This window comes from Sciurus vulgaris (genome assembly GCF_902686455.1).
Source record: "Sciurus vulgaris genome assembly, chromosome: X".
NCBI classification, from domain to species: Eukaryota; Metazoa; Chordata; class Mammalia; order Rodentia; family Sciuridae; genus Sciurus; species Sciurus vulgaris.
The window spans coordinates 110,375,091-110,394,774 of NC_136471.1; the positions used below are offsets into that span (position 1 = coordinate 110,375,091).

The window sequence follows — 19,684 nt, forward strand, 5'->3', positions numbered from 1 at the left end:
ACACAGGTGTGACTGATTGTTGCTCAATGTGACTTTAAGGAATCAACCAGTCAGTGGGGGGTCTGCTTGGTATCAAGTGGAGGACTTGTGAGAGTTATGGATCTTTGCCACTGGAATAGTAATCAAGGAAAAATGGAGTCCATGCCAGTGAATCAGAAATTAAATCGGATAAAAGTGTTGTTGAAATCAGGTTACCCAGGTCAGAAGAGTTAACCGAAGCAGCAAAGAAGTCACATGGATTTATGGTTCTAGCACCAGACCCAGTGAAGTTAGTGGGACAGCCCTAAATGTACTGAAAGCTCTAGGTTCAGATATATGAATACATAGTTGTAAAATTTTACCATATGAATAAAGATAAAGAATATTATTGATACACTTGAGTCCAGTAACCTTTTGGATATTGATAACAAATCACAAATCCACTCCATCTTTTCAAATTTTTGGTTATGTCATCAGTTTTTTTTATCAATAGCAAACTTTAATAAACAAGTGTTTGATGTTAAATGCAGTTAACAATAATTTAGTACTAAACTGTTTTCTATTTGTATTGAAAGAAGATAGTCTGTTAAAGACAGTCTGGTCTGCCCAAGTTTATATTTTCCACATCCAACATTTTGACATTGCTCTTGATAAGATCACCAGTGACCTACTAAATTGCCAGATTGACTTTTCATTCCTGGTCCTCGCTGCATTTAACTTGTTGATAGTTTCCTCCCTTCTTTATACTATTCTTTCTTTCCTTGATTTTGAAAGAGTAAATTCTTATTGTTCTTTTAGGTCTGATAATAATCTGGCTGTGTTCTTTTCCTTCTGTTCCTGCCTTCCACAGAGACACCTCCTTAGGCAACCTTTCTTCTCATCACTTTTACTCTACAAACCTTTCTTAAGCAATTTAACCATCTCTTATGCTATTGCAACACATATAATGATTACAAACATGCAATAGTGGAAGATGGTTTTAACCTGAATGTCTGCAGATGCATAAATTCATAGGATATTTCTCCATCACCATGTCTGCTCTTTCCACCTATCATAAGACCTGACCTGGGCATGGTGGCACACACCTGTAATCCCAGTGGCTCAGGAGGCTGAGGTAGGAAGATCACAGTTCAAAGCTAACCTCAGCAACTTAGAACATATTCAAAAATAAATAATTAAAAATAAAAAGGACTAGAGATGTGACTCAGTTGTTAAATGCCCCTGGATTCAATCCTTGGTGCACAAAAATTATTTTTTTTCTCATCTAGTTGAGACCTCTCTACTATTTTTTTAATTCCTTCAGTTCTCTGAAACATACCCTTATTACCAAACTATAGTCCATTTTAAACTTCTTACAAATAAGCACAACTTCACCCATTTTTGCTTTCATTCCTGTATTCCTCCTTGTACATGGTAAAAGTTAATTAAATGTTTGTTCAATTTACTTGTCTGGAACATTTCAGATGAGAAAAATAGCCAAATTCATACTAGCAAGATGAGCCAAGTATATATTTTTTAAGCAAATTGGGGAATCAATATTTTTAAAAAGTTAAATTTTTCATAGTGAATTTGTGTTTTGTGATTTCCCCTTGAATATAATATTGATGAAATTATGAAGTTAGTTTGTGAGATATATTAATTTATTCACTTATCCAACAGAAGAGGATTAGATATTCACCATGTACCAGCCATTTGTGTGAACTCTGGAAATCCAACAGAGAGCAAACTAGATAACATGTCCATACTAGTGGAGTTTATTCTAGTGGTATACAGACCTCTTATATAATTTAATGTTAGTCATACTGCCACTAAGAAAAATACAGGTAAATATGATGGGTAGGGTCTAATATTTTAAAAGAGAGTGATCAAGATGTTTTCTCTAAGATGAGAAAAAAGTCATAATAAATGTCATTGGGAAAAAGTACATTTGGTGGAGAGAACAGAAACTTTTGAAAACCTGAAGCAAGAGTATGCTTAGTATACTCAAGGAATGCAAAGAGGCTAATGAGATGGGAGTATCGTGGACTAGGTGGACACTAGGAAAACGTAAGGTTGGAAGAGTAGGTAGCATACAACCAAGTTGCATGGAACTTCATAGACCATGGCTAAGGTAATGGATTTGATGAGACATTGGAGGGTTTTGAGGAGTATTATGATCCCAATTTAGGTTTTAAAGCAATTGACCAAATTATGACACCTGCACTTGCAAATGAACCCCACAATTATGTATAATTTTAATGCACCAATAAAAATACTATTTTTTGTTGTTGAGAATTCACTGGAAGAGGGGCAGGAATGGAACAAAATGGACCATTTCAATAACAGTTGCAATAATCTAGGCAAGCAATGATATTTGTTTCTATCAGAACTGTACCAAGGGAGGTAGTGAGAATTTTATTGGAGTTATATTAATTCTGAGATTCTCATGGAACATCCTAGTGTTAACTTGGATTTGTTAGTTTGAAATTCAGAGAAGTCTGGGATGGAAATAAAAGTTTGAATGTCATTGTCTTCTAGTGGGTATTTGAAGTCATGGGAACAAATGGGAGGGCACATGGATAGAGAAGGAAAGAAGAGTGAACACTGACCCAAAGCACACCAGTATTGAGATCTATACAGGAGAAAGGATAGAGCAAATGAGACAGAACTGTGGGCATGAAGTTTGAAGGAAACCTAGAATAGCTAGAGTTACAGAATCCAAATGAAGGCATTTTTAAGATGTAGGGAGTTAACAACTACATCAGAATGAGGAATATGAATTACCCATTGGATTTAGGCATGTTAAAGTCATTGGACTTCAAAGGGCTAATAACTTTAAAAATTCAATAAGAGTTGCAGGACAGTCCATTATTTCTAGATATATGTTTCTTTTTTTTCTCTTTCCACAGAAGGGTGATTTATCTTTTACTTGTTTTAAAATTTCAATATTACAGAATATTAAGGACAATCTGCAACAAATCTCAGGTCGAATTGACATTATTCACAATAAGAAGACAGCAGCATTGCAAAGTGCCACACCTGTAGAAAGGGCAAAACTACAGGAAGCTCTCTCACAGCTGGACTTCCAATGGGAAAAAGTGAACAAAATGTACAAGGACCGACAAGGGTAGGTAACATTTCCATTTTACAAAATGATTTAATGAACTCTAGAATTTATTGCAATGGCCTCCATGAAAAATGACAGGAAGAGAGAAAGAGAAGCAATATCATTGGGAAAAGGTAAGCGAAATGAAAACATATAATGATGAACAGTTCACACTAATGAACTGAATTCTAGAAATTATTCTTTACAGAAATTAACATGTTGGAGCATTGCATCATCCTCTAAACTCAGGTAATGTCAAAGTAGGTTTGGTCATTTAATTGAGGCAGTATGAATAGTTTGACAAAATAAAATATACATTTATTCAAAACTGTGTGCTGCATATTTGTAGCAGTTTGATACTTAGATTAATATGTTTAAAATATAACCTATCAACAAAGTTGATTTTCACTGTTTTCAATAACGTCAAAGGTTGATAACAAGCTACTTAAAGGCAAGGTTTATTTTTTGTTTTATGTGATGTGTTCAGATCTAATATAGTGCTAGATATAAAGTTGGTGTTCCATGTATCTAGATTCAAGATTCTTCCAGAAAACTAAGAATATTTCTCCCTTGAATGGTCTAATAGATATATCTCAACTTACTTGAAGACAGGTGATCCTAGATGGTTGGAAATCCATCTTAATAAAGGAATAGAAACTCAGAAATCCTGTGTAGATACTGAAAAGACAAACAGTCTTACCACCATAACATATTTTTAGTATCCCACATTGAGTGATTGTGAGTTTCTGCAAGCTCTTCCAATGACGTCAGTTTCATTACCTTCTTTTGGAGTACTCATTACAGTGTCAGAACGTTCTTGTTTCTCTCTTATCTTCTCCAGTCAGTTTTCTCCCAGCATTCCTTGCTACCCATCATTCTGTAAGTACCTCTGGGGTTTCTTGAGTAGCCAGTGATTAATATGATTCTATAGGTACCTATTCTCACACGAAAGAATAGGTGACACTTTGTGCTTCTCCTCCACTTTACTTATGTCAACTTTGGCCAATGAAACAGATATTCACTTTTCACAGGACCATATGGACATTTCCCTTTAAGTTTACCTTCAACCCAGACATAAAAAGAAGCAGAAACACTAATGAACTTCCCCAGAGTAGTTGAAGTCTCACCCTAAATCTGAGATCTTTCCAATTTCTAGCAAAGGACACAGTGTCTTACCTCGTAGGTTATTTTTTCCTTAGCCAGAAGCCAGAGAGATTTCTAATTTTACTCCAGTTGATCTTTCCTAGGAATTAGTCATGAACCCTTCAATTTTCCCTGATTTTTACTCTAGTCTCAGATGAAACTGTTTTAAGTTCTTGCTTATGAGCAGAAACTCCAGTCTGACCTGTTGTAGAATCCTGGCTTTGCTATGTATTATTGAGCAGGATCCCAATTCTTATGCTCCCAAGCTCTTCCACTATAAAATAGGATATGAATAGTACCTGTGTCACTGGATCATTATGAGGATTAGTTGACACAGTACATGTAGAGGGCAGAGTGGATTTCTTACACCTGATAACAATTCAGTTAGAATGACTATATTGATGAGGAAAATGATGCTTATGACTCTGACAGTCTTGGTCACTAATTTATTTGAAAATTCTTTCAAAATTTGCTGATCACAGAGAAATTAATTAGTTTCTGCTTTAAGCAACTTCCCAGTCCTGAAGAGAAAATGAGCAACCAGCCAGTAAAAAAGGGTTGATGGATATGAGCTATGATAGTAGGCAAGAACAAGATTCCTGGGGAATGGAATGTAAACCTCTTACTCAGACTCAAGAATAAATCAAAATCTACACACCATTCAAGGTTCTGTCCTACAACCAACAGAAAGTAACTCTGATTACATTAGGTAGAATTATGTAATGTACCAGAAGGATATCGAATGCCTCATAGGATGGACAAGAAGGCCTTAGTCAGGTTTAAAACAAGGCTAGACATCTAGAGTCATATTCAGCACTAAGATACAAGAAAAATATGAATTATAGATTGATGTCATGACCATGATCCACTGCTATTCTCACTGAAGGTGCCCTGCTTACTATCACTATCAAGAAATTTCTAAATTATCACTTCTCTTTTGTTACTCACTCTACAACTGAGGTTTTTGTCAGAAGCATCTGATAAGGCAGAGTTTTCTTTATTTTCTGTAAAGGGCCAGTTAGCAAATATTTGTCTGTACAAACCCTTTTAGTTTCTTTTGCAATTGTTCATCTCTGCTCCTGTAGGATAAAAGAAACCTTAGGCAATACATAATTGTATTGACTTGTTCTAAGAAAACTTTATTTACCAAAATAGTCAGCAGACCAAATTTTGTGGGTGGACCATAAATTGAAGACACCTGTTATAATGTAGGCTTAGGTCATGGAACTAGATTCTAACTGCCAGAGGACAGGGAAAGTGAATAACTTGTATTTTTAAGTGTTGTAATGACAGTCAGGACCTCATGTCCCACCAAGGCCATTATAATTGTTGATTCTTAAATTTTTAGACAGATTTAGACGTGGTCCTGTCATAAGTAGACATATGTCCAGTACAACCTTCATGTTGAATTTTTGATGAAAATCTAATGAATTTTCAATAAGCCAACTTTAGTTGAAATCAAAATTCCTTCGAGTCAGTAAGAACGGTTCTATCAGTATTTTTTTCATATATGATCCATGTATGATAACATATTGATCTGCCATTATCACAATAATGCTATGATACAAATCACCCCAAAACTTTATGACTTAAAATAACGGATGTTTCTAAATATTTAGATTGCTTTTAATTTAGGTGACCCAGTCTGGGTGGGGTTGGCTAGGAAGCTCTGCTTCAAGGTGTAGTTTAGCCAAAGTAGGCTTCACAGTTCATGTTGAATTAAGATCTGCTATGTATGTCTTTACTCTGGGCCTAAGATAAAGGGTCACTGGCATGCTCTTCTCATGATATATCACAAGAGCATGAATCAAGTCTGACCATGAACATTTAAAGCCTCAACTCCTGTCAAGTCCACTGACATTTTTTTTGACCAAGGTAGATCACATGGACAAGACTGACATCACTACACTGGGAAAGCAGTTTCTTCCTCTAGTGGAGGGGATAGATACATTAATTTTAGCTGAACAATAATCTGATAATCTAAACTTTTTATAGCTAGAAAATAACTTAGTACTTTTTCCTGTGATTTTATTTTACAGAGGACAAAAGTAAATCCCATAGATGTTAAGTAACTTGATGTTAAGTGACTTGCCCAAGCACTTACTAAATAACACATCTATATTTCTTTCATTAAAATATTTACTTCTAATAGGATCACATATTTTACTCACAGAAGTTACAAATAAGAGAAAATGCATTAGATTCTCAGCATTCGTAAGGTATAAATTCTGAGATGATCAATCACCAAATTCATGAATGTTATAATTGCCAAGCTCACCTTCATTACATGTCATAAAATAAAGCAGACATTACTCTTTAGGTGAGAACAGGAAAGAATTAAAACCAAACTGATTTGTGACTGCTCACTCATTATCTTAGAAGCTGTTTCCATATATTGTCTTCCAGCAAATAGAATTTCAACATGTGTCTTAGCAAAATTACAAATCATTAAGATATTTAAAAGTGACTCCTTTCAGGAGCTGTTTCTGTTTCTCACAAATAGTAAAGTTAATTAATATTAAATCCACAAATATCATGGAATTATTAATATATATACGTGTATGTGTGTGTGTGGTATTTATACATACATGTGAGATAAATACTTACATTTTGGGGAAAATAATATTGCTCAATTCTGTTTTCAACAGTTACTTGATAAGTTACTCATTTATAAAATTTACCTACAGGAGATATGAAAATAAAGAACATAAGATTTATCTAGTATTAGAGAAACAAAGCCCTTTCCTTATTTCAGTAAACAAGAAGGGCATGCCTACTAAGTGCTAGATACAGTGCTATTTTCTTTACTTTCTTTCTAATATCATCTTTACTACCCTTCAAGCTATTAATAAGTCTGCCACACTTGCAGGAAATTATTCCTTAAACCTAAGAGTATAGTACAGTTCGAAAGCGAGAATAAAAATAAAAGCAGTTCCTAGAGTACAAATTGCTATACAGCCATAAGATGGCATTATTGTGTAACAACATGGTTCTGGTCTAAAATCAAGAAAGTGCTATTTTAAAATCTGTATTTCTCCTTGGAATTCCATTTAGTCACATATTTTGGGATGGTTTTCCCATCCCTATAAGCAGTTATATTCAAGATGATTCTGAGTTTTATATGTGATTTAAAGAAGACAGGAGACCAAGAGTATTTATTCCTGTGATACTGAATTGCTAGAGGAAAAAAAATCTCCAAAACATTAATAGGGAAATCAGCATGAGAGCACTTAAAAATCAAATTCTATTATCAATGATATTTTGTAAACTAAATGAAAAGTTGGCAAATAAAAAATATGAACACAGCATTACATTAAAGAAGCCAGACACAAAAGAATATTTATTATGGTGGTTTTCTTTCTGAGAAGTCATGATTATCATGATTATCAGAAGCAGGAGCAGGTTTCTGAGACCTGGGTAATGTTTTGTTTCTTGGTCTGGATGCTAGTTATATTGCTGTGTTTCCTTTAAGAAAGTTATGGTACTGTACACTTGTAATGTGTATACTTTTCTGCCTGAACGCTGAAGTGAAATTTGCTTGTAAGTTTTAAAAGTAATAAGTACCCTTTTAAGTACAAGAAGGATAAAAAATAATTTTTTTAAAAAAAACCATAGCTTTAGTAAAAGCATACTGCATTTTTGTGTTTAAATTTCACCCTGGATCCATGAATACTATCATTGCCTAATGCTGACTCTCAGATATGTGTGTGGGCACTACTGCTTCAGAGAATGTCTTTTCCAAATTTATAAACACAGCATCACAGGCAATGGGATGTTGAAGGTGGGAAAGCTGGAAACTGCTTCCCCAGGGATTTCTTTATTGTTACTTCCCAGTAGTGCTAAACCCTCAGCACTAGCGCACTCCCTCTAGCTGCCATTTGTACTGCAGGAGGGAAAATGAGACAAAAGAAAGAAGAGAAAACAGGAGCAGAATCCAAAGAAATCTAATGTGAAGAAAAAGTATCTAAATCACATCTGTATTCAGACTCTAGGCAATGAGCGTATAATTCTGCAAGCCCAATCCTAATGCAAAATCCCTATAAACATTTGCTATCTCACTTGTAATTTTTCTACTGAGACATTCAATAAATATTTTTCTCTTATATCAAGGTAAGATAAATAATCCCCCACTACCCACAGATTAGAAGGATAATATCCTAATCTTCGTGTCATTTCCATACAATTCTATCTTCTGAAGTAGAAGCTAGAGGGGCAGATGCATAATCTGGGAGCTTTTCCAGAATTCTTTGTTCCTAAGTGAGACACTCAGCTATAGTAGCATTAGCAGCCTCTTCAATTTTCACAATGCCATATGTAGTTGGGAAGATACATGATAAGCACATACAGGATATGGACAACTCAGGAAAGAGTAACATTACAGTCTTAGAAATAGTCTATCATATCTGAAGATTTTCATACAAGATAGAGTCTTGCCCCCTACCAGGCCAAAGTATGTGCCAATACATAATTCTACTGTTAGTTTTTGAGCTTCATAGAAATAAAAAATAAGGGATAAGAAAAAAAAAAAACATGTCCTGAATATGAGAAAGCTCTTTATATCCCTTTTTGGAATAATTAGTTTACTCCAAGTGAATGCATGCAGTCATGGAGGCAATGTAAACGAAGATGTGATACACTGAGGAAGAAGCACGGTTCTATTTATGACCCCTTTTTTTCTTTCTTTCTTTTAAGGCCAAAATGGAAGAGAAAACTTGTGTTTTGATTTTCACTCTCAAGATCTTTTTGAAAATCATTATTTATTAAGTTACATATTGGTACACTCCATTTTTTAAACTTAGCTCACATATGTAAAGGAAGCACTAAATAACATAATCATCACCATATATTTGGCAGGGAACATTCTTGTAAACAGAATACACTACCAATTCACCTGAATACTAAAATTTCTTTTTAATCTTCAAGTTTTTTTCCTAGTTAAGTATATTGTTAGCTCTTTACTTTTCTATGTTGGTCTACATTGATAGATCTAATTTATTTTATATATTCCTGGCTATCAGAAGCCACCTGAATTTTGCTTCTTTGTACAATGCCCACTATAGTGCATGTGGGCAATCAATACTAATTGATGATAATGATGGTGATGAAAACTAATTGAACAGCAAAAGCATACCACAGATGCCAGAAATTACCCGTCAAAAAAACTTTGGGAAAGGCAGATCTCTTATTAAACTGTCCTTTTCTCCGATCTCCTTTCAACAAGCTTAGCCTCTATTCTGTATTTTCTGCCATACCTGTCTCCTCTTGTATATTTCAGATTAGGGCTCCCCTCCTCCTACCCACTACCTTCTGTTTCATGCTTTTCTCTTCAAGCATTTATATATCTATCAAGACCCTGTACAATCTAACCTAATCCCTAGCTATTTTAAATATCTTTCATTGGCCAGTCATTGCACTTTGAGCACCATTGAGGAAGTTATTGTGAGCCAAACTAGAGGTGACATCGTTTTCACTCAAACCCAGAATAAATTATATCGTTTGAGTGTTGATACCATTTACATGGAACTTTTTGCCACCAGAGGCAAAGATATAAAGTGTAAAAGATTACCACCATATATTTAGCATTAGGAGGTATTTTAGTATATTGACTACCAAAATGTCTCATTAAAACAAATCAATTACCAAAGAAAGTCTTTATCCCATAACTTTGATTATTTTTGGAATTATGTTAAAAACATGACTCACTCAACATAATATTCCATTTGAATTATATACCTAAACTAATCCTTAATTGATTGATTGAATGATTGATGTTTTCAATATTAGAGATTGAACCCAGTTGCATTTACCACTGAGTTATATCCCCAGCCTTTTACTTTTTATTTTGTAATATGGTCTCACTAAGTTACCAAGGCTGTTATTAAACTTATGATCCTCCTGCCTCAGCCTTTTGTGTAGCTGGGATTACTGGTGTGTGCCACCATGCCCATCATTAACATTTGATTTATATTTCCTTGTTTAATTATAATTTCTTCCTAGTTCTTAGTTGTCCAGAGTAGGTGGGGAAAGAATTTCTTGAAGGGATTGTTCTATTTATTTAAAGAAAGGGCATTTTGAAATGTATTCAATAGAAATTTCTGTCCATCAGCTTGTCTTCTGTATGTTCTCATTGCTAGATATTCAAGAGCTGCAGAATTATTTGCTTTAATAATCACCATATCATACAGGATCATTTACCTTATATCTTCAACATTTTTAGATTTTTATAAATCTTTATAGGTCACATAGAGGTTAGTTTAAAACTTGCTTCAGATAAGAAATTAACTAGACATACAATTCTCATAATCTCAGAGTTAACTGTAGATCAATATCTTGAATCTTTTTCTCAAATTAATTGAACATTTTTGTTTCCCAGGATGGCTGTATACACACAATTTCATTCTTAATTGCGGGCATTCTATTTCTTCAGTGTACAAGGAGCTATTTTGCTTGTTTATTATCAAAATAAACTCATATTTTAATTATTGTCAATAGAAAAAGACTTACAGAAACAGATTTTGTATCAATAGGACTAACCTCATTTGGGAGATAATTTCAATGTTTGACTTTACTTGCTGTGTGTTTCTTGACTTTTACATGTCACAAGTGTCCCTTCTCTAAATATGTACTTTTAAAAATCTACCTGGAGCAGATGAGCTTTTGAAGATGTTATAAAGCAAAACTCTGATAAATGTAATTTTACAAGAAACTATCAATTATAATTTTCATTGACTGAGAGACATATAACCTCAAGTTAACAGTGCATTAAAACAGACAGAAGCATGTTTTCATCTCCTGAAGACACCTGGGAATATGAAGTCAAGGCTGGCATACTGGCTCTGCTTATTCCCGCTTTCTGTCCAATTGTCCTTATATGGTGGATTCTTATCCATGTTTTGCAAGATGGAACTCCCACCACATTCACTTTCAATCAAGGATAGAAGATGGTGAGGACAAAGAGCAAAGGGTACATAGAAATTGTCTTTTAGAGACGTTTCTTGAGGGATGCCACAGTGTATTTTCTTTTTACTTCCATGGCCAGAGGTCAGTCACATGACCATACTGAAGTTTCAAAGGAGACTAGGAAATGTAATCATTCCATAGGTTCTCTACACCTATTCTACAGGTATTTGTTTATGAGAAAAGAGGAAAATGGATAATGAAAGAGAATGCAGAGTCTTCAACAAATGCATAGAAAAATGTGTTTTGTTTTTTAAGCAGCCCTAAGAATAATGTTAATAGGATAGCTATGTATAGGATGAATCCTTCCCGTACTTTATTTCGTGATATGAGGAATTCTGATTCAGCTAGGATTTTCCTCTTTCTGAATTATCCCAGTGTGTAATAGTAGAAGTTCCTCATTATTTTTCTATGTATGTATGTATTTTTCTGTCTTTACATGCTCAAAATAGGCTTCTTATTTACTAACTATTGTCTAACTTAAACTTATAACTATTTAGGTTTACCTATTACTTATTTACTAACTATTGTCTAACTTATGCCTATTACTATTTCCTTTACTATTTAGGAAAGGTGAGATGTGGAGAACTTCATTATCATAGTTCTCCTAGGTTATATATTCCTTAGTTACAGGGCTAAGGTTTCTCTATATTCACTATGGGTGAGACATAAGTTATGTAAATTACATGAAGCTAATAAATTTGGTTTTCTCAACTCCCCAAATAACCACTAAAAAATGAGTATCTAAACCTAAAGCTAAAATCATGAGCATGTACTAAAATTTTAGGCTTCACCTTTTCTGAACAGGTAAGATAGACCTTACATAAGATAAAAGACCTGCTTCTTTTATATTTTGAGTGCATTGCAGTTATACATAATAGTAGGTTTCATTAAGACGTATTGGTAAATACATATAACATAGTTTTCTCCATTTCATTCCTCAGTAGTATCCACTTCCCTCTCCTCCTCCCTTCCCTAATCCCCTTCCTCTACTCTATTGGTTTTCCATTTATTTATGTATTCATTTATTTACTTACTTACATTTTATAAGTTAGTTATATATAAAACTGGAATACATTTTGAGAGATTCATAAGCACATGACATAACTTGGTCAAATTGCTCCCTAATTCTCCTTTGCTTCCCCTCCTTCCTCCTCTTTGGTTTCCTATTTCTGCTCTACTGTTCTCACTTCTATTTTTATGAGTCCCCTTTTATTATTCCTTTTTTCTCTTTACCTTCCACAGATGAAAGAAAACCTTTGACCCTTGACTCTCCAAGACTAGCTTATTTCACTCAGCGTGATTCTCCAGTTCCATCCACTTACCAGAAAATGACATAGTTTCTACTTTGTGTCTGAGTAGAATTCCACTGTGTATATATATCACATTTTCTTTTTCCATGCACATGTTGATGGACACCTAGATTGGTTTCACAACTTGACTGTTGTGGGCTGTGCTGCTGTCACAATCCCTGGTCTCAAATTTTACTGTAGTTACTTTTTTTAAACATTTCTATGCCAAACATGGGTTTGGCGCCTTACCTATATCATCTCATTCTCAGGAGAGCCTTATTATCTTAGAGATGAAGAAATTTAGATTTAGAGAGAATGAACAGTTTTCCCAAGCTCAGAAAGGAAGTGAATTAAGAATCTAAATTTTGACTCAGGTTATGAACACTTATCTGCTGCATTAAATCCTGCCTCCAGTGAATCTCACATTAGATGTCTTATTCTCAAGGTCTATGTTCTCCCTTCCATATTTACTAGCAACAAAATGTATTCATATAAATAATTTTTTTAACTCTCGGATCTGAAACTACAGTTTCCTGAAAGGTTTAAAATTCAGGTCATATCTTTGTGTTCAGTATCAATAGAAGAAATGAAATGTAATTACATAAAAGGTTTAGTAAAGCCAAGTGTAAAGGATCTTTTAGAATGCATGAGGACCCCTGACTTTTACTTTAGCAAAGTCCTAATTATCAGTCAGGACCTAGTACAGGGATCACAACTTGAAATACCCTCTGGTTTCAATCAATTATTCTATTCTCTAGTCTTATAGTTCTCTGTTAATATATTTCTGATAAAGCTTCTTATGAATTTATGTGTCTTACATAGCTGTATACAAGTCTGTACCATTCTTTAGAGTTTTTGTTCCTATATGGTAGAATCTATATCACACACCTTTTATCACCCCTAAGTCAAACAAAATATGATTCCATGGTAGTTGCTCAGTACATGTTAAGTTTTTTGATTGATGACCTTAAATATAAATGGTAAACTGCTCACTCAAACATGGTAACACTCGGGTGGGGTCATGGTTCAGTGGTAGAATGCTTGCCTAGCATGTGTGAGGCACTGGGTTCCATCCATCCTCAGCACCATGTATAAATAAATAAAATTAAGTCCATTGACAACTAAAAAATATTTTTAAAAATGTTGTAACACTTAAGGGCTGGGAGTGGGTAAAGCACTTGACTGTCATGCATGAGGTCATGTTTCAATCCCCAGACCCAAAGAAATGGAGTTTTAATGTTTGGGAATTAATTGGTTCTTGAGAAACTATTTGAACTATTTTATTAACAAGAACTCCATTTCCACCATAGTTTATTTAAGAAAATATTAATGTATGGTAAATTTTTCTATATTCACTTTCATCTTCCTATAATAAGTTTGAATTATGACTTTTAGGTACTGTTACATAGCAATATATGAAATAATCTGTGACCATGATGTATTCTACTAATTACAGTATTTGAGAGATATAAAGTCTTTCATAAAGAAAAATATAGCCATTAGCCGCTAAAGTCAACATAAATTTCTGGTATTAGGTTGTCTGTTTTCTTACTTTTTTACTTTCTTGCTTATTTTAAATTCTACTACTTGGGGGTAGGGATAAGAATAGGGATTTGTTGCCATTACAAAATTCTAACACTTTAAAAACATCCTTTTACTCTATGAGAATTGCAGATTCTTGCCTATAAGGCAAATTTCACAAGAATTATTTTCTTATTAGTTTTAGTTTATCCATGAACAGTCTCAAATTCCACTTGAAAATATCAGTTTCCTCAAGGGAAAACTGCCCATTACAAGCTAAAGATGTGGATTTGTTGAGATTTCAGCCTGAAACAGTAAGTTTAAAAATATCTTTGTGGTTTCCTAGAATGGATAGTTATTGATAAAAAATGATAGTTTAGGTGGACACTTAAAAATTCTTACCTTTTGAGTATATTTTACATTTGAACAAAATTAAACTCTAACATCTTTTTCCTCAAGAAGTGATTTCTTGTTTGCTTTGACTTTCCTGAATTTCTTTCTCCCTCCCTCCCTTCCTTCCTTCCTTCCTTTCTTCCTTCCTTCCTTCCTTCCTTCCCTCTCTCCCTCCATCCCTCCTTTCCCCCCATCCTTATTCCCTTCCTCCCTTTATTTTATATTTCCCTAATATGCCAAGTTATAACTTAGCACTTAGAAACTTAGGATGGTCATTCTGTGCCTTTTGTTTTGAAGGAATTCTAGGATAAACAGAGATATAATTCTATAATCTTTATGGGTATCTCTCATAAATTATCATCACACAGATTAGGATATAGGTGCCAAACTGATCATCTTATCTGCCTTCTTTCCTTAACTCCTAATAATTAAGGAGTGACCAAAGGTAGGTTTCCATTGGGTCCTTACCATAGTGTGCCAGTACTGATCACCTTTGGCTACTGTGATTCTTTGTAACAAACACAACCCAAATAGCAATCATTAATTAACCCCTGTTCATCGGGCTACTATAACTCAACTCTGCCTCAGTTGTTGGAACTGTAAATTGTCCTAGTAGTTCTTATCTATGTGTCTCATTCTTGGCCAAGCTGAAAAGGCAGTAGATATGGGAAGTATATTCTTCCCTAGTAGAGTTCCCAAAGTCTCAGAAAGGCAAGTAGAAACATATGATGAGAGGTATATTTGTAACTGGAACATATGTAAGAACTATATTTGTAGCTAGAATATGTTTCTTTCTTTCACATCCAATGGTCAAAGCAAATCACATGACATATTCAAAGTCTAGGGCCAGAGAAATACACTCTCCATGAAGTCATGTCAAAGGGTAGAATTATAATATTGCTGTACAGTACATTTGAGGATAACAATTGAATATACTGTATTACCCTAGTTGAATATTACAATGTTGATTAGCCATTTTTGATGGAACACAAAATTATTTAAGAAAGCCCAACCCATAATTTTTGATACTACTTGGAAATATATTCTGAATCCATTTTCTACAAATTTTCTAATAGAAGTATTCATATTTTACCAAAATAATTGAAATATTATGAAACAGAAATTTAAAGCTCCCTAAAAAAACAGTTTTGAAACAAACAGTAAGTCACAGCTTTATTTATCAGATTGAAAAGTCTCCTAGTGCTTCAGCACACTGGGATGTTGGATTTTCAAATAGCGTCATGACTTTCCTTACCCAGCTGTCTGCTGCTTGAAACTACCATAAGCTGACTATCATGGCTTATAGTATACCCTTGAAGAAGGCCATCTGGTTTATGTCTCTTGGCGAAATTTGTTTAAAAACAAGCAGCTGCAATGACAAAGTAAGAAGGAGTCTCTGTCTAACTGTGGTAAATAAGTAGCTTTGAAATGCACATAATAAAGGATTTTTCTAATCCAAGAAAACATCTCCAAAAGATATTCTTCCTTACAACTAAAAGAAAAATCTGCAGAATTCAATGAAAAGTACCACATTGAATTTATGTTTTAGTGGCTTAAAATTAAAGTGAAAAACGCAACAAAATAAGATGGTGTTTGTGAGTAGTTACAAACAGGTTATAACTATTTTGATATTTATTTTGAATCAAATACTTGGAGATTATTTAATGACTCACATTAAGTAATTTAATTAAAGACCTATCATTTAATCCCTAACATTAGTTGATACATAATAATTCACTGAAATCTCTCTCATTCTACTAAATCTTTGCATATACTTTTATACTCACTATTGCAAAAGAAGTATATGCTTCAATTTTTGAAAGTATGAATGGATTTTCCTATTTAGGTACTTTTCTGAACTGTATCCACAGGCTCAGATCAAGCATGCCTAAGGAATGATTTTATTTTTACTAATAAAAATCCTTAGGTTAACAGTATGTTAGTTTGGGCTTTCCCATAATTCTTGAGACAAGGATTAGAGTTCAATTAGTTTATTTAAGGCATTGATCCTACCCTGGTTGAGTAGTGTGGTTGTGAAAAAAAGGGAGGAGAAAGAAACCTGTAAACAGTAAGACATGAACTCAACCACCATTATGAGAAACTAGAGTTTAATTTTGTGGAGAAAGTCTGAGAAACCATAAAACACATGTCTCAGATATACCTTAGACAAGAAGCATGAACTGTGATGTTTATACTCCAACATCTATTAATAATTTTTTTTTTATTGTAAACAAATGGGATACATGTTGTTTCTCTGTTTGTACATGGCGTAAAGGCATACCATTTGTGTAATCATAAATTTACATAGAGCAATGTTGTTTGATTCATTCTGTTATTTTTTTCCCTTCCCCCCACCCCTCCCACCCCTCTTTACCCTCTATACAGTAGTTCCTTCCTCCATACTTGCCCCCCTCCCTAACCCTAACTCTAACCCTTCCCTCCCCCCCATTATGTGTCATCCTCCACTTATTAGCGATATCATTCGTCCTTTGGCTTTTTGAGATTGGCTTATCTCACTTAGCATGATATTCTCCAATTTCATCCATTTGCCTGCAAATGTCATAATTTTATCATTCTTTATGGCTGAGTAATATTCCATAGTATATATATACCACAGTTTCTTTATCCACTCATCAATTGAAGGGCATCTAGGTTGGTTCCACAGTCTGGCTATTGTGAATTGAGCAGCTATGAACATTGATGTGGCTGTATTTCTGTAGTATGCAGATTTTAAGTCCTTTGGGTATAGGCCAAGGAGTGGGATAGCTGGGTCAAATGGTGGTTCCATTCCAAGTTTTCCAAGGAATCTCCACACTGCTTTCCATAGTGGCTGCACTAATTTGCAGCCCCACCAGCAGTGTATGAGTGTACCTTTCTCCCCACATCCTCGCCAACACCTGTTGTTGCTCGTATTCTTGATAATCGCCATTCTAATTGGGGTGAGATGGAATCTTAGGGTGGTTTTGATTTGCATTTCTCTTATTACTAGAGATGTTGAACATTTTTCCATATGTTTGTTGATTGCTTGTAGATCTTCTTCTGTGAAGTGTCTATTCATTTCCTTAGCCCATTTGTTGACTGGACTATTTGAATTCTTGGAGTAGAGTTTTTTGAGTTCTTTATAGATTCTGGAGATTAGTGCTCTATCTGAAGTATGATTGGCAAAGATATTCTCCCACTCTGTAGGCTCTTTCTTCGCATTGCTGATAGTTTCCTTTGCTGAGAGAAAGCTTTTTAGTTTGAATCTATCCCAGTGGTTGATTCTAGCTTTTATTTCTTGTGCTATGGGAGTCCTGTTAAGGAAGTCTGGTCCTAGACCAACAAGTTGAAGATTTGGACCTACTTTTTCTTCTATAATCTGCAGGGTCTCTGGTCTGATTCCGAGGTCCTTAATCCATTTTGAGTTTAGTTTCGTGCATGGTGAGAGATATGGGTTTAGTTTCATTCTGTTGCATATGGATTTCCAATTCTCCCAGCACCATTTGTTGAAGAGGCTATCTTTTCTCCATTGCATATTTTTGGCCCCTTTGTCTAGTATGAGAAAATTGTATTTATTTGGGTTTGTGTCCGTGTCCTCTATTCTGTACCATTGATCTACCTTTCTATTTTGGTACCAATACCATGCCGTTTTTGTTACTATTGCTTTGTAGTAGAGTTGAAGATCTGGTATTGCAATACCCCCTGTTTCACTCTTCCTGCTAAGGATTGCTTTAGCTATTCTGGGTTTCTTATTCTTCCAGATGAATTTCATAATTGCTTGCTCTATTTCTGTAAGGTACGTCATTGGGATTTTAATTGGAATTGCATTGAATTTGTATAGCACTTTAGGTAGTATGGCCATTTTGACAATATTAATTCTTCCTATCCAAGAACATGGAAGATCTTTCCATCTTCTAAGGTGTTCTTTAATTTCTTTCTTTAGTGTTGTATAGTTCTCATTGAAGAGGTCTTTCACCTCTTTTGTGAGATTGATTCCCAAGTATTTTATTTTTTTCGAGGCTATTGTGAATGGGGTAGTTTTCCTAATTTCTCTTTCTGAAGATTCATCACTTATGTATAAAAATGCGTTGGATTTATGGGCATTGATCTTGTAACCTGCTACTTTACTGAAATCACTTATGAGTTCTAAGAGTTTTCTGGTGGAATTTCCAGGTTCCTCTAAATATATAATCATGTCATCAGCGAACAGGGATAGTTTGAGTTCTTCTTTTCCAATTCGTATCCCTTTAATTTCTTTGGTTTGTCTAATTGCTCTGGCCAGAGTCTCAAGAACGATGTTGAATAGAAGTGGTGAAAGAGGGCATCCCTGCCTTGTTCCAGTTTTTAGGGGGAATGCTTTCAGTTTTTCACCATTTAGAATGATATTAGCCATGGGCTTAGCATAAATGGCCTTTACAATGTTAAGGAATGTTCCCACTATCCCTATTTTTTCTAGTGTTTTGAGCATGAAGGGGTGCTGTATTTTATCAAATGCTTTTTCTGCATCTATTGAAATAATCATGTGATTCTTGACTTTAAGTCTATTAATATGGTGAATTACGTTTATTGATTTCCTGATGTTGAACCAACCTTGCATCCCTGGGATGAAACCCACTTGATCATGGTGCACTATCTTTTTAATATGTTTTTGTATGCGATTTGCTAAAATTTTGTTGAGAATTTTTGCGTCGATGTTCATTAAGGATATTGGTCTGAAATTTTCTTTCCTTGATGAGTCTCTGTCTGGTTTAGGTATCAGTGTGATATTGGCTTCATAGAATGAGTTTGGGAGGGTTCCCTCCTCTTCTATTTTATGGAATACTTTGAGAAGTATTGGAATGAGCTCTTCCTTAAAAGTTTTGTAGAACTCAGCTGAGAACCCATCTGGTCCCGGACTTTTCTTTGTTGGTAGGCTTTTGATGACTTCTTCTATTTCAGTACTTGAAATTGGTCTATTTAAATTGTTTATGTCCTCCTCATTCAGTTTAGGCAATTCATATGTCTCTAGAAACCTGTTGATGTCTTCGAGATTTTCTATTTTGTTGGAGTATAGATTTTCAAAATAGCTTCTAATTATGTTTTGTATTTCCATCCTGTCTGTTGTGATATTTCCTTGTTCATTCCGAATTTTAGTGATTTGGGTTTTCTCTCATCTTCTCTTTGTTAGTGTGGCTAAAGGTTTATCAATTTTGTTTATTTTTTCGAAGAACCAACTATTTATTTTGTCAATTTTTTGTATTGTTTCTTTTGTTTCAATTTCATTGATTTCAGCTCTGAGTTTAACTATTTCCTGTCTTCTACTACTTTTGGTGCTGTTCTGTTCTTCTTTTTCTAA

The 19,684-nt window shown here is 34.4% G+C and overlaps 1 protein-coding gene across 5 annotated transcripts in view; it reads left to right on the forward strand.

Moving 5' to 3' along the window:
* The window catches only part of DMD (dystrophin), a 2,089,750-nt gene that overhangs the window by 881,492 nt on the left and 1,188,574 nt on the right, over nucleotides 1-19,684 (forward strand). For all 5 annotated transcript variants that reach the window (XM_079122792.1, XM_079122788.1, XM_079122791.1 and 2 more), the window contains one exon: nucleotides 2,913-3,085. In XM_079122792.1, coding sequence (XP_078978918.1) covers nucleotides 2,913-3,085 — 173 coding nt within the window. The remainder of the gene's footprint in view (nucleotides 1-2,912; nucleotides 3,086-19,684) is intronic.